This window comes from Amphiura filiformis, chromosome 20 (assembly GCF_039555335.1).
Source record: "Amphiura filiformis chromosome 20, Afil_fr2py, whole genome shotgun sequence".
NCBI classification, from domain to species: Eukaryota; Metazoa; Echinodermata; class Ophiuroidea; order Amphilepidida; family Amphiuridae; genus Amphiura; species Amphiura filiformis.
In genome coordinates, this window is record NC_092647.1 from 15793277 (window position 1) to 15807359 (window position 14083).

At 39.1% G+C, this 14083-nt stretch overlaps 2 protein-coding genes across 2 annotated transcripts in view; one reads left to right on the forward strand and one right to left on the reverse strand.

The window, feature by feature from the left end:
• Positions 1-1336: 1336 nt before the first annotated feature.
• LOC140142149 (uncharacterized) lies at positions 1337-2494 on the reverse strand. Its single transcript, XM_072164115.1, has one exon. The coding sequence runs from the start codon at positions 2492-2494 to the stop codon at positions 1337-1339; it is 1158 nt and encodes a 385-aa protein (XP_072020216.1).
• A 2291-nt stretch (positions 2495-4785) lies between these two features.
• The window catches only part of LOC140142150 (macrophage mannose receptor 1-like), an 83064-nt gene continuing 73766 nt past the window's right edge, over positions 4786-14083 (forward strand). The window contains exons 1-4 of the mRNA XM_072164116.1: positions 4786-4843; positions 5174-5307; positions 6504-6611; positions 8027-8180. Of these exons, the coding sequence (XP_072020217.1) occupies positions 4786-4843; positions 5174-5307; positions 6504-6611; positions 8027-8180 (454 nt within the window). The remainder of the gene's footprint in view (positions 4844-5173; positions 5308-6503; positions 6612-8026; positions 8181-14083) is intronic.

Consider the following 14083-nt stretch of genomic DNA (forward strand, 5'->3'; position numbering starts at 1 on the left):
TGAAAATAAACCGGCAAATACGATGTTTTGGAAAACACTCAAAAATGGAATACATGAGTCGTCGTCGTCGTCGATCTACTCATATCTGAGTATTCGTGACCTTTCTGATGAAGTTTCTCCACTCATGTCGATCTTGTGCTTTGGTGTAACAACTGTAAATTGACATTTTGGTTAACGAAACAATTCCATCTGTCCACCTGAGTCTCTGTCTTCCTCTGCTTCTCTTCCCCTCAACTTTTCCGAAAAATTATCACTTTCTCTAGATTGACTCCTTCTCGCCTGGCAACATGTCCAAAATACTGTAACTTCTGTTTCCTCACTGAATTGATGAGTGAGACTTTCTCTCCTATTTCATGCCGAACACTCTCATTTGTCCTTTTGGCGGTCCATGGGATGCATAGAAGTTTTCTCCAGCACCACATCTCAAATGCTTCAATCCTTCTTTGATCTGCCGCATTGATCACCCACGTTTCACACGCATATGTTGCGATCGGGAAAATCAAAGAGGAGACAAGTCTAATCTTTGTTGACTTGCTGATACTTCTGTCCTTCCATAACTTGTGCATGGTGCATATTGATGTTTTTGCCATTGCTATGCGACGTCTGATCTCAGTAGAGCATCCGCCTTGGTTTGAAATCATGGATCCAAGGAAGTTGAACTGTTTGATGACCTCAATTGCTTGGTTTCCTGCATGAATAGTGGTGTTCTCTTCTTGTTGGTTGATGACCATCACCTTGGTTTTGCTTACATTTAGAAAAAGGCCAAAGTTTTCACTCTCCGTTCTCACTCTTTCAATCAGCTCCTCAAGTTCACAAGCACTGTCTGCTAGTAGGGTAGTGTCGTCCGCATACCGTAAGTTGTTGATGGTTCTGCCTCCGACAGATATTCCAATGCTGCAACTCTCAAGGGCCATTCGCATAATATACTCTGCATATGCATTAAACAGATGAGGAGACAAAATGCATCCTTGTCTCACCCCTTGCTCGATTTTGAACCAGGTACTGTCATCACATGTTGTTCTAACAATTGATTCCTGATCGTCATAGAGTGTCCTAAGCAGTTCTTCCACATGTTTTGGGAAGCCCATTGATACTAAGGTGTCCCACAGTTTTTGATGTTGAACAGTATCAAATGCTTTTGAATAGTCGATGAAGCACATGTAGACTGGACGGTTGAATTCAATAGCTTTCTCTGTAATATTTCTGATGTTTGCTATTTGGTCTCTTGTGCCTCTGCCTTCCACAAAACCGGCCTGCTCTGGGGGAATCTCACGACGCATGTGCTGTTTGATCCTCTCAACCGTGATGTACAGCATGATCTTACTTGCATGGGAGATTAGAGAGATGGTCCTGTTGTTTTTGCATTCTCTTGTGTTGCCCTTTTGGGGAGTGGTAGGAATATTGATCTGGTCCAGTCTATCGGCCAGCTCTTGTCTTTCCATAGAAGATTGCATAATTTGTGCACCACATCCACTCCTTCATCTCCGGTTTCTTTGATCAACTCTGCTGGGATATCATCATATCCTGGTGCTTTACCTGTCCTCATTTTCTTCATTGCCATCACCACTTCTGATCTCAGTATGTCAGGTTCATTTTCATCAACCTCAATTGGTTCTGTTTCACCTCCTAAACCATCTTTACTTGCATACAGCCCTTGACAGTACTGTTGCCACCTCTGTTTGATTTGATCACTCTCAGTTAGAATTTCACCATCTTCATCTTTGATTACATCCAGCTTTGGTGTTTTCTTCCCTGTGATTTCTTTCACTGCTCTAAAGAGATCCCTGTAGTGGTTGGTAGAAGAATGTGATTCAACCTCTTTGCATTTCCTTTCAAGAAAATCCTGTTTATCTTGTCTGGTTCTGCGTTGAATTCTCCTGCTTAGGTCTTTATACTGCCTTTTGTCCTTCTCCGTTAGTATGCCTCTTGCTTTCACCTGTCGTCTTTCGTCTGCCATTGTACCCACTTCCTCTGATATCCATGGCGATCGGGTTTTCTTTGGTTTCGGCAAGTTGTTCTGTGCTGCTGTAGAGATTGCCTTCTTGGTTTGTTCCCATAATTCATTAGGTGTCCACTCTTCTTCCTGTTCAAGGAGTATCTGAAAAGAGTTCCTGACTTCCACTCGGTACTGTTCATTAATACGATTAACATCATATCTACGTGGAGGAGTGTCCCGTTTGACTGACTTCAGCTTTGATCGAATTTCAGCAACCAGAAGCTGGTGATCTGAACCACAGTCTGCTCCTGGGTATGTTTTTGCTACCTTCACACTCGACCTCCATCTTCGTTTGATTAAGATGTAATCTATCTGATTTCTGGTCCTCCCATCTGGAGATATCCAGGTGTAAAGCCGTCTAGGATACTGTTGGAATAGCGTATTTGTTACGATCAGCTCATTTTCGTTGCAGAAATCAGCTAGTCTTTCCCCTCTCTCATTAGCTTTGCCCAGTCTAGAGCAACTTTGATGACTTATTAAGAAAAGTAAATCTCCCATAGAACACCACAGTTAGGCGGTCAAGATAATAAGTGTTTTCTTTCATTTTCATTTTACCTCGTTATTTCTGCTTCAAATGATACAGAAAACCTTCCTGACAGTTATATTTTACCCGAAATCGTATATTATGGCTTTAATAAAAGAATATGAATAATAGGATTAAAAAAACCAAAAACGAAATAAAATCAAAAATCAAATAGAGGTGCTAGCGGGGTTCGATCCAAGATCGCACGTCAAATATTTATCACTAAGCCTAAAACTGAGTGATTCGTTAGATTCGGTATTAATAGCTATCTTATTCTCACTCAGTTGCTCCCTTAATTCATTCTATTTCTGGAATGAATTAAGGGGTACTACACCCTGCCCAAATTTGTGCCTATTTTTGCATTTTTCTTTAAAATGATAGCGCATTGGGGACAAGTAAGATATGTATATTATAGGGGAAGGACTACAACAACTTCACTGTAAATTTTATTTCTATTTATTACAATAGGCGGCAGAAGCGGGAGGGGGCATGACCCTCCTTAAGATGAGAAAACTGGGAACAACTATTATGATATTTATTCCCACTTTAGGAGCTTGCAGACTTATTGTACTCTGTTGCCAGGGACTTATGGCAATGGAATTTTTATGGTAAATGACATAACTGGTTTGATATTTAGATAGCCGAGTGGGCACGATTTGCTTCCGCAAACTGTAAATTCTTACTGTTATGTGAATAATCATTCATGTCATATAGTTCATTTGCGTTGGACTGTACAGATTGAGTGAACATGAAAGCCCAGATTCGTAGTAACCAAAATGATGTGACAGGAAAAGGCCTTGGCTATTGCACGACTATTGCGTGCGGAGTAAATATCACAATAGTTGACCCCCTAAAATCCTAGTAAAACAGAAAGTAAATAATTGCCCTCTGGTTCAATCAATCTTTATTTCAACACAGCAAGCGAAATACATACTAGCAGGAAAAAACAATAAAGATTGGATACAAATGCCCAGGACATGTACCAGGACATGACAGCAAAGCTGACCCGGATACGGTGCAGGGCTGCACGAAGACAATAAATTAAAACACAAAACAAGGTCTAATTAAGGCAATATATACAATAATGCAAGAGGCAAATGAACGCAAAACACTTAAAGCTTGAGATGGGGTTGCAAATAGTATAAATGGAGAGGATATCAAGTTTGCTTATGTCCTTTTTGATTGACCTTCGGGTGGTTTGGCTTTGACAAAGGAGAAGATATTTATCCTTTTGATGATATCAGGTGTAAACAACCCACGTGACCCGATTTCTATGCAGGTGAGATTGCAGGTGGAGCCATTCTCGGAAATGTCTGTTATGAGGTCGGTATATTTTTTAGTTTTCCGTTCATGAGCCTTATTAATATTTTGTTCAAATGGGACTGTCAACTCAAGCAAGTGGACATACTTCTTTATATTAAAACAATATCGGGACGGAGTTTTGAGACTATGACATTGACAGGAAGTGTGCCACGTCGGAAGAGGGCATGTCGGAAAAAATCTGGATAGTTGTTGTACTGGCATTTTTAGATGTTGTAGAAGCTTAGGATTGAATCATGGCGCCACTTCCATCATTGTAAAAATACCGAGTTTTGGGCCAAAATAGGGTAATCTTGCACAATTTTGGGCGTTTCGTGCGCACTGGTGTATCAAATAGCAAAATAGTCTGAAATTGAAATAATATTTTCATGCACTTCACGCCCAAATGTCCCAGTATTAAAGACCAGAATGAAATATACCTAACCCTTGCCCTTACATTTTGATGATTCCACCGCCACTGATTATGACCAAAAGAGTTTATTTCACATGGTAAATCATGGTAAAATTTTCAGATATTTCCAATAAAAAGTATACAATGTAATAATATGAATGTGTACATCAAAAAATTCAATCATGGCAACTTCCTGACACCAAAGGATTTTTCTGTCTATAGACACATGGTTTAGCATATGCCCATCATGAGATTTAATATATGAAAGTTGTAGTGTGGTGACTGTGGTCTTTATCCTGTTGCAGTGGCGTAGATTTCATTTTGACATTGGGGGGATGGGGTTGGAAAAAAATCTTAAAGTATAGTGAATCCAGCACCTTTTGGCGACATAATAAGTTTATGGTACAAATGCGCGAAAATTTTTGCTATTTTGAAGCTAAACTGATGAAATATGGTGCAAAAGTGGAATAGATGCGCGCTAAGTGTGCAAAAATTTGCACTTTTGGGGCTAAAATGGGCAATATGAGGTTAATTTGGTCAGAAACCCATATTCAGATGTCAACATTGGTGGGTGATGATTGCATGGACCACCCCCCTGGCAAAATATTGGAAGGTAAGGCATTGGTCCCATGTATACACGTATATCACAGTCAGCTTTGAAAAAGTTGTGAAAAGGGAATTTTCTCCTGGTTGTCCCAATACACCTTCATTTGTTCATTGGAAACTCTTAAAATTGGCTGGTGCAGTTATAACATAATGGTGTTTTCTGTCTCACATTGCGACCCATCAAAGGAAGATGCGACAACTTTTATTATCAATTTTGTCCCGGTACTTTAAGCCACCCTGCATTTTTTAACACGCTTAAGATTAAAATTGCTATTTCGGGTGCCTTCTGCTTAAGCACTAACATCCAAATAAATAAAAATTTCCATTTTAATTTCAGACGTGATTATCAAGTGTGATGAGTCTAATGGTTGGATGTCTGCAGCCTCTGCTTGCTATAAATATTACTCAAATGACTACACATGGACGGATGCTAACAATTACTGTCTAGCTCTTGGAGGAGCATTGATAAGTGTAGAGAACCAAGAAGAACAAGATCTTGTCACGTTACAGGATCCACATACAAAACAGACATATGGATAGGAGCAAGTGATATTGTAAGTAGACCGTACCGGTCAGATTTGAAATGAAAAATGTACAAAACCTTTTGTTACTTTAGGCTCTCATTTTCACAGGGTATTTTGGTAGGGTGTTTTGTTTCAATTTCATTACTATTGCAGACAAATTACGTAAATTTATTATCTAAATATCTGCTTTGGAAAAAAAATCTTCAATTAGGTTCTCGTAGGCCAAGCAATCATTTTCATTTGGAGTCATGCACATTATACCAAATCAACCTGGTGTAGATTTTTCAACAATACTTCATTTTTGAGCAATATTACTTGTACGTATTGGGGGTAACGTATCAGTGGTAACGTATCTGTGAAGCCCTTTCCCACCTTTGTCTTCATCGTGCAAGTGTAAAAACTTACTGACTTCATAAACATACTTGATCAATTACCAACCAATGTATTATAGTCTGGTATGGTATTTGGCTTCATTTATCAAAGCGTTTTTTCCCAGTGGAGTAGAATGTAGGTAACGTATCTGTGACAACATGAACGTAACGTCAGGACTTTTTGCCATTAATAGACCTGATTTTTTTACTTTGAGACCATTGTTATATAATATATCTATGGAGCCTGATTGATCCATCCCATATGAGAATATTCATCTAGCCAACCTGTTGGACAAATTTAATAACCTGTGTTTTGATGTTTTATACTTTATAATTAGGGCATGATACCGGCTAATGAAAAGTACCTATAATCTATTATATGCGCGCACCTTGGCTGGCGACATCCAGGAACACAATGGATATGCATAATCAGCTTTATTGTTTTATACTTTCTAGATATGTTGCAACCTCTAGCCCCACACATTTTAGAAAGCAACTCCTAAGTATAAGTTGTATTAATAAAAGTCATTTCTTTCTAATGAAACAAGTCTGAATACGACTTGAATCTATGGGCGACACAAATTTGGCATTTTGAACACTTTATCGGAGAATGAGCATATACCGTCTAGTTGGAGCAAACTGATTAATGGTTTTGTGTTTTTAATGCATATCACAGTTTACAGAAATTAATTTAGTTGTTAAATGCAACACAACTTAAATGTGATTCAGTTTAATAATAATGATATTGTGTTTTCAATGTTTCATATTTCAGACAAGTGGTACATCTGGTGTATATCAATGGCCTGATGGTGTTAACATAGGACCATACACTAACTGGGCACCTGGACAACCTGATAATAGGTTAGTAGGGGAGACCGGGGCAAGTCCGCCCTCCCCGTGTTTCTGAACTCGTGACTGCTGGAAAAGAACAATGATGATGTAATTAGCTGACACACGTCATAGCTAAGTACCCAAGAAAACAAGGCAGTCCAACATATCTCGCCACAGAAATTATCGTCAAAAAACGTTTCCGAGTCAAGGAAGTTTACTTTTTAGAATTAATAATATTGTAATAATCTCAAGACCTTGCAGAGTTGGTTTTCGTTCTTATATTTATTTGGAAGGTGAGCCTTTTGCCCAACATATTATGCAATTAAAAGATCGACATTTTGTGTTTAGTAGGCATAAAACGAGGTAAAGAAAAATGTACTGTTGGGGGAAGTCTGCCCTGTATGTGAAGGGGCAAGTTCGCCCTGTGTTTTCCCATAGATTTTAGGTATTTAAAATCTATGGTTTTCCCCAGGCGGATTCCCGGGGCGGATTCGGCCCATCGGCGTATTATGCAAAATATTGATTATAATACCTTTAAAAAGGTTAAAACTACATGCAAGCATATTTTTATTAAAGTTAAGTGGTATCAGTATTACTCATACCACCATTTATGCCCTAAATCCATAAATGCCGAAGTTGTAAATAAAGGTTTTGCTCATTTTGTACACCTACATTTATCAGCTTACATTATACCCCTTCAATAAATTTAGTATACTCTTTGGAAAAGATTAAGTACCCAATATACCCTTTACTAAACGTTTGCATTAATTTTATCATTGTTATGCAATATTATAACCTTTTCTTTTTTACCAGCACGGGGCAAGTCCGCCCTTGCATCGTGATTTTTATTTTCACTTCTCTGCCGTTACTGAAAGCTCAATGTTCTTATAAATGTGATAGTATTTAGCTACAATATACTGTTTTAAAGTGCGAAAACTAACATGAGAATTGCCCTCTCTAGGCGAGATTGAAAAAGTAGGGCGGACACGCCCTGGTCTCCCCTATCCATATTATTAACACCTTAGATAAGCGGTGTACCTGGAGGATATACATAGCCTAGTCTGATGGTGTTAACATAGGCCCATACACTAACTGGGCACCTGTACAACCTGATTATTAGATTACTATCCATATTACTTATTACTAACACCTTAGATAAACGGTGTACCTAGTTGATATACATGGTCTGATGGTCTAACCAGTCTCTTACTTCCATGGTCTAACATAGGACCATACACTAACTGGGCACCTACATGTACCATGATTCTTACCATGTTGATAAATATATATACATAATAGTACTCATTGTGTTAATAAATTCGGTGTTTTCAACTCTGCGCCAATGAGCCATTCACAAAATTTACCAGTTGCCATTTATTACAAATGTAACAATTAGATGCTCATAAACTTAAAATAAGTTTTAGTAATCACTCATTTTTGTGTGATTTTATCACAAATTGTTAGTGGTTTTCTAAGCTGCTAATGACAGAAACTAAATCTTGCAGTTATTCCAGTATGGGTGGAAATTGCGCAGAGGTGGTCAGCACAGCATCAGAGGGACAATGGAATACAGCAGCATGTCCATCAGGAAGAAAATTTATCTGTGAAAAACCTGAAGGTAAGTAAAATATTAATGATACACAGAATGAATACAAAACTAGAAGGCTTTATATTTGTACACAAATACGGCTATAGCCGCATGTTATCGGTGTACACAAAATTACAGTCCTTATTTGCTGAGGACTTAGGTTGCTGTTGTCAGTCTCTCTAATTCACAGTGAAGCTATGCAATTTGAGGGATTGAAATTCACAATACGCAATTTAATTAGGGGAAAGCTATTCTAGAGGGAGTATGTAAATTAAATGGAACAGCCATTTCAGAGGGAGTATGTAAATTAAATGGAACAGCTATTTTGGGACCATTTCATAGGGAGTATGTAAATTAAATGGAACAGCCAAAGGTATGTAATTTAAATGGAACATTCTTAGCGTTTCACACATAGTATTTCCAATTATCATCATCTATAATTATTATAATACGCTATTGAAATTCACAATATGCAATTTGATTAGGGGAAAGCTATTCCAGAGGGCGTATGTAAATTAAATGGAACAGTCATTTCAGAGGGAGTATGTAAATTAAAAGGAAAAGCTTATTTTGTGGCCATTCCAAAGGGAGTATGTAAATTAAATAGAACAGCCAATGGGTATGTAATTTAACTGGAACAGCCTTAACGTTTATGTTATCTATATTATAATTACGCTATTGTCTGTGAATCTGTTTAGTCCTACGTGTGTGGGATGGGATGGGTGTTAGTAACAATATAATTCTCAGGTACAATCTGTGTACAAACTCTGAGCCCTGAAGCTGCATTATTTGATGATAAACAGACGGCCCCTTTTAAACATTTGGGGTCCTGGGGCCCATAATATTTGACTTATGAGGCTCATGTACATATGTTGAAGTATAATTCTCAAGTGATATCAGTAGACTCAAGCTGGGTACTGTAGCTGCTTTATTTACTGAGTAACGGCTGGCCCTATGTTTTAGCGTTTGGGGCCCTGGGGCCCATATCATGTGACATATGGGGCTCATATGTACATATAACAATATAATTCTCAGGTGCAATCTGTGTACAAAATCTTGAGCTCTAAAGCTGCTTTATTTGATGAAAAACGGCCGGCCCTTTGCTTTAACATTTGGGGCCCTGGGGCCCATAATATTTTACTTTTGGGGATCATGTGCATATGTTGAAATATAATTCTCAAGTGCTATCAGCAGACTCAAACTGGACATTGTAGCTGCTTTATTTACTGAGTAACGACCGGCCCTATGTTTTAGCGTTTGTGGCCCTGGGGCCCATATTATGTGACACATGGGGGTTCATATATGTACGCACGAATGGAAATACCCATCCGATCGTCTACCCAGGGTAAGGTTACCCAGGGTAAGGTTACCCTGGGTAGACAGCGTGATAGGGACTTTGATATAGAGTTACGATGTATGTACATGTACATTTGTAAACAGCCTAGAGCTGTTCTTATAAATTCAATTCCCGTTAAATAAGGACATGTGTACAGTGTGCGCAGGCCTACATCTTCATTCAAGTTTGCACATTAATAAATAACAAACATGTCAACTAGAACATCAATTAGCCTCCACGTAATACCGGTGTGCGGCACTCATGTGCTATAACAGAGTGATGGGACTGGAGTCTGGGTATTACATACAATATCATTATTGTTGCATCAGCGTGACACGCCCGTTGGATGTAATACCGCACCGGGGTCAAAGCATTAATGTTTGGTGGTGTTTGTGTAGGAAACCCCGACCAGCATGACCAGTTCATGAGTATGACCAGGGGATGACACTCTTATTCACATTTTCATTTTACAACGCAAACCTATATCGAATCCCGGTGGTTTGCGAATAATGAAATGTCCGCATCCCAGATCAATTAAACCCTGGTATGAATTATTTATTAGCTTTCGCCACGATCCGTTTTGCAATAACATAAAAGCACTTCAAATAACAGCCCGTTGAGTTCAATGAACTACGCCCTGAAACCGATAGTGCCCCGTAAAGAAGCTCTAGCTCCCATTGATCTCTATACAGGTCAGTGAGCTCTCCATACACAAATGAACAAGTACAATAGGACAAGGCCAGCACCTATGACCTGCTTAGTGACATGTTATTTTGAAGTCTTCTAAAGCTTAATATCTTGAAGATTAGTATTCGTTTGTACATATGGACTGCGCATTTATGATGCAAAATATTAGTTCTTATATAAAATTACAAAATATTGGTATTATGACACACGGTATAGGTGATATAAAACGACTAATAAAATCATGTCATCATGGCGTCATGTCAAAGGTTCATTATATCCCGTATGTTTGTCTAAATTAATTAATATTTTCAGAACAATTTCTACACCCATTTAATATGTACTCAGGTGGAACCCGACTTTTTTTAATTTTCATTTCTTTTTATGTAACAAATTCAGGTTTTTCTATTGCGCGCGCTGCCGGGCAATACAAATTTAATGCTAACATTGAATAAACGCGGAATTAAGAATATGCATTTCTAGTATATACAGCGTCTGACTCTACCTGAGGACCTAGCCTGATTCCCATGGGCTCCAAGAATGGCTCTCCATACACAAATGAACAAATGCAATGAAGGGTCGCCATTGCTCTCCATACACAAATGAACAAATACAATGGAGAGTCCGACTGCCATGCAAATGAGCCAAGTGTCCTCTCAAGGTATGCTCTGTGGTATGACATTAGCAGCGTTCCCAGTGTTTACACAGCACTGAACGTCCGTATCGTGGACATGGCCTTGGTACATGTTACGGTAGTCCAAGTTGGTATTTACAATTTAATATGTCCAGTTTTACTAATCCATTACCATTATTAAACCATGATAACACGTGCAGTTCAGAATGAAGAGTGAGAAGAGATGGGGTAGTCCGGCGTTTGAAAGTTGATAATGCATAATGTTCATAGGCGTATATTTTTCATAGACATTACACGTTGGCAAGAAGTCATACGTCATATACCTTGTCTGTGTTAACATGGTTAGTATAAACAGCACACAGATATATATATATATCCAGATTTTTACAAAGTAATATAGAGTCTACCCAGGGTAAGGTTACCCTGGGTAACCTTACCCTGGGTAGACGATCGGATGGGTATTTCCATTCGTGCATATATATACATATAACAATATAATTCTGAAGACCTATTAGTGTACCAAATCTAAACCCTGTAGCTACTTTATTTGCTGAGAAACGACCGGCCCTTTGTTTTAACATTTGGGCCTCTGGGGCCCATAGCCTTAAACATCTGGGGCCAAAATGGGCAAAAGGTAATTTACAACTTAGGGCCCATACATGTACCACATATGAGCTCTAGTGCCCTTGTAGTTTTATAGCTAGTCTTGTCAATTTGTTGCCACTTATTTTAACATTTGGGGCCCTGGGCCCATAATATATGACATATGGGGCTTATGTACACTTGTTATATAGAGTACCCTTGGATCTATCAGTGTACCAACTCAGTGCCCTGAGGCTGTTTCATTTGATGAGAAACAGCATGCTTTGTATTTTTACATTTGGGCTCTTGGGGCCCGTGACCTTTGACCTCTGGGGCCAAGATGTGCAAAGGATCAATCTACGGGGTAGGGCCCATAAGTGTTCCACATATGGGCCCTGGGGGCCTTGTAGTTTTAGCGCTAGCCTTGACAGAATGATGTGTTTGATGGAGGAGGAGAAGAAGAAGAAGAAACGAGAAGGCTATATATTTGTACACAAATACGGCTATACCCGCATGTTATCGGTTTACACAAACTTACAGTGCTTATTTGCTGAGGACTTAGGTTGCTGTTGTCAGTCTCTCTAATTCACAGTGAAGCTATGCAATTTAATAGATCGAAATTCACAATATGCAATTTGATTAGGGGAAAGCTATTCCAGAGGGAGTATGTAAATTAAATGGAACAGCCATTTCAGAGGGAGTATGTAAATTAAATGGAACAGCTATTTTGGGATCATTTCAGAGGGAGTATGTAAATTAAATGGAACAGCCAAAGGTATGTAATTTGAATGGAACAGCCTTAACGCTTCACACATGGTATTTCCAATTATCATCATCTATAATTATTATAGGCCTAATACGCTATTGAAATTCACAATATGCAATTTGATTAGGGGAAAGCTATTCCAGAGGGAGTATGTAAATTAAATGGAACAGCCATTTCAGAGGGAATATGTAAATTAAATGGAACACCCTATTTTGTGGCCATTTCAGAGGGAGTATGTAAATTAAATAGAACAGCCAATGGGTATGTAATTTAACTGGAACAGCCTTAACGTTTATGTTATCTATATTATAATTACGCTATTGTCTGTGAATCTGTTTAGTCCTACGTGTATGGGGTGGGATGGGATGGGCGTTATTAACAATATAATTCTCAGGTGCAATCTGTGTACAAACTATGAGCCCTGAAGCTGCTTTATTTGATGACAAACGGACGGCCCTTTTTCAACATTTGGGGACCATAATATTTGACTTGTGAGGCTCATGTACATATGTTGAAGTATAATTCTCAAGTGCTATCAGTAGACTCAAGCTGGGCACTGTAGCTGCTTTATTTACTGAGTAACGGCTGGCCCTATGTTTTAGCGTTTTGGGCCCTGGGGCCAATGGAGTGACATATGGGGCTCATATGTACATATAACAATATAATTCTCAGGTGCAATCTGTGTACAAACTCTGAGCTCTAAAGTTGCTTTATTTGATGAAAAACGGCTGGGCCTTTGCTTTAACATTTGGGGCCCCGGGGCCCATAATATTTGACTTCTGGGGCTCATGTGCATATGTTGAAATATAATTCTCAAGTGCTATCAGCAGACTCAAGCTGGACATTGCAGCTGCTTTCTTTACGGAGTAACGGCCGGCCCTATGTTTTAGCGTTTGAGGCCCTGGGGCCCATATTATGTGACACACGGGGTTCATATATACATATAACAATATAATGCTTTAGACCTAATTAGTGTACCAAATCTAAACCCTGTAGCTCCTTTATTTGCTGAGAAACGACAGGCCCTTTATTTTAACATTTGAGCCTCTGGGGCCCCTAGCCTTAAACATCTGGGGCCAAAATGGGCAAAAGGCCATTTACAACTTAGCGCCCATATATGTGCCACATATGAGCTCTAGTGCCCTTGTAGTTTTATAGCTAGCCTTGTCAATCTGTTGCCCCTTATTTTAACATTTGGGGCCCTGGGGCCCATAATATATGACATGTAGGGCTCATGTATACTTGCATATATAGAGTACCCCTGGATCTATCAGTGTACCAACTCAGGGCCCTGAGGCTGCTTCATTTAATGAGAAACAGCATGCTTTGTATTTTTTTACATTTGGGCCCCACGGGCCCGTGACCTTTGACCTCTGGGGCCGAGATGTGCAAAGGATAAATCTACGGGGTAGGGCCCATAAGTGTACCACATATGGGCCCTGGGACCCTTGTAGTTTTAGCGCTAGCCCTGTCAATCTGTTGCCCCTTATTTTAACATTTGGGGCCCTGGGGCCCATAATATATGACATATGGGCTCATGTATAATTGTATATATAGAGTACCCCTGGGGCTATTAGTGTACCAACTCAGGGCCCTGAGGCTACTTCATTTGATGAGAAACGGCATGCTTTGTATTTTTACATTTGGGTCCCTGGGGCCCGTGAACTTTGACCTCTGGGGCCAAGATGGGCAAAGGATAAATCTACGGGGTAGGGCCCATAAGTGTACCACATATCGTCGTCCGTATTCCATAGTGGCGTATAGTGATTTTTGGTCATTTTTTTTTTAAAAATTGGCACATATGTTTTTAATGATGTTCTCTTTCATTTTTTCTAAGTCTCATCAGTCATAATTATCTAATTAATTAGTAATTAATTAATTAAATGTGGCGTATAGTTACAAAGTGACATTTTTTGTATTCCATAGTGGCG

What these genes read in the sequence shown, in the direction of transcription:
- LOC140142149 (XM_072164115.1), bottom strand. Translation starts at nt 2,494, where the DNA reads ATGGGAGATTTACTTTTCTTAATAAGTCATCAAAGTTGCTCTAGACTG.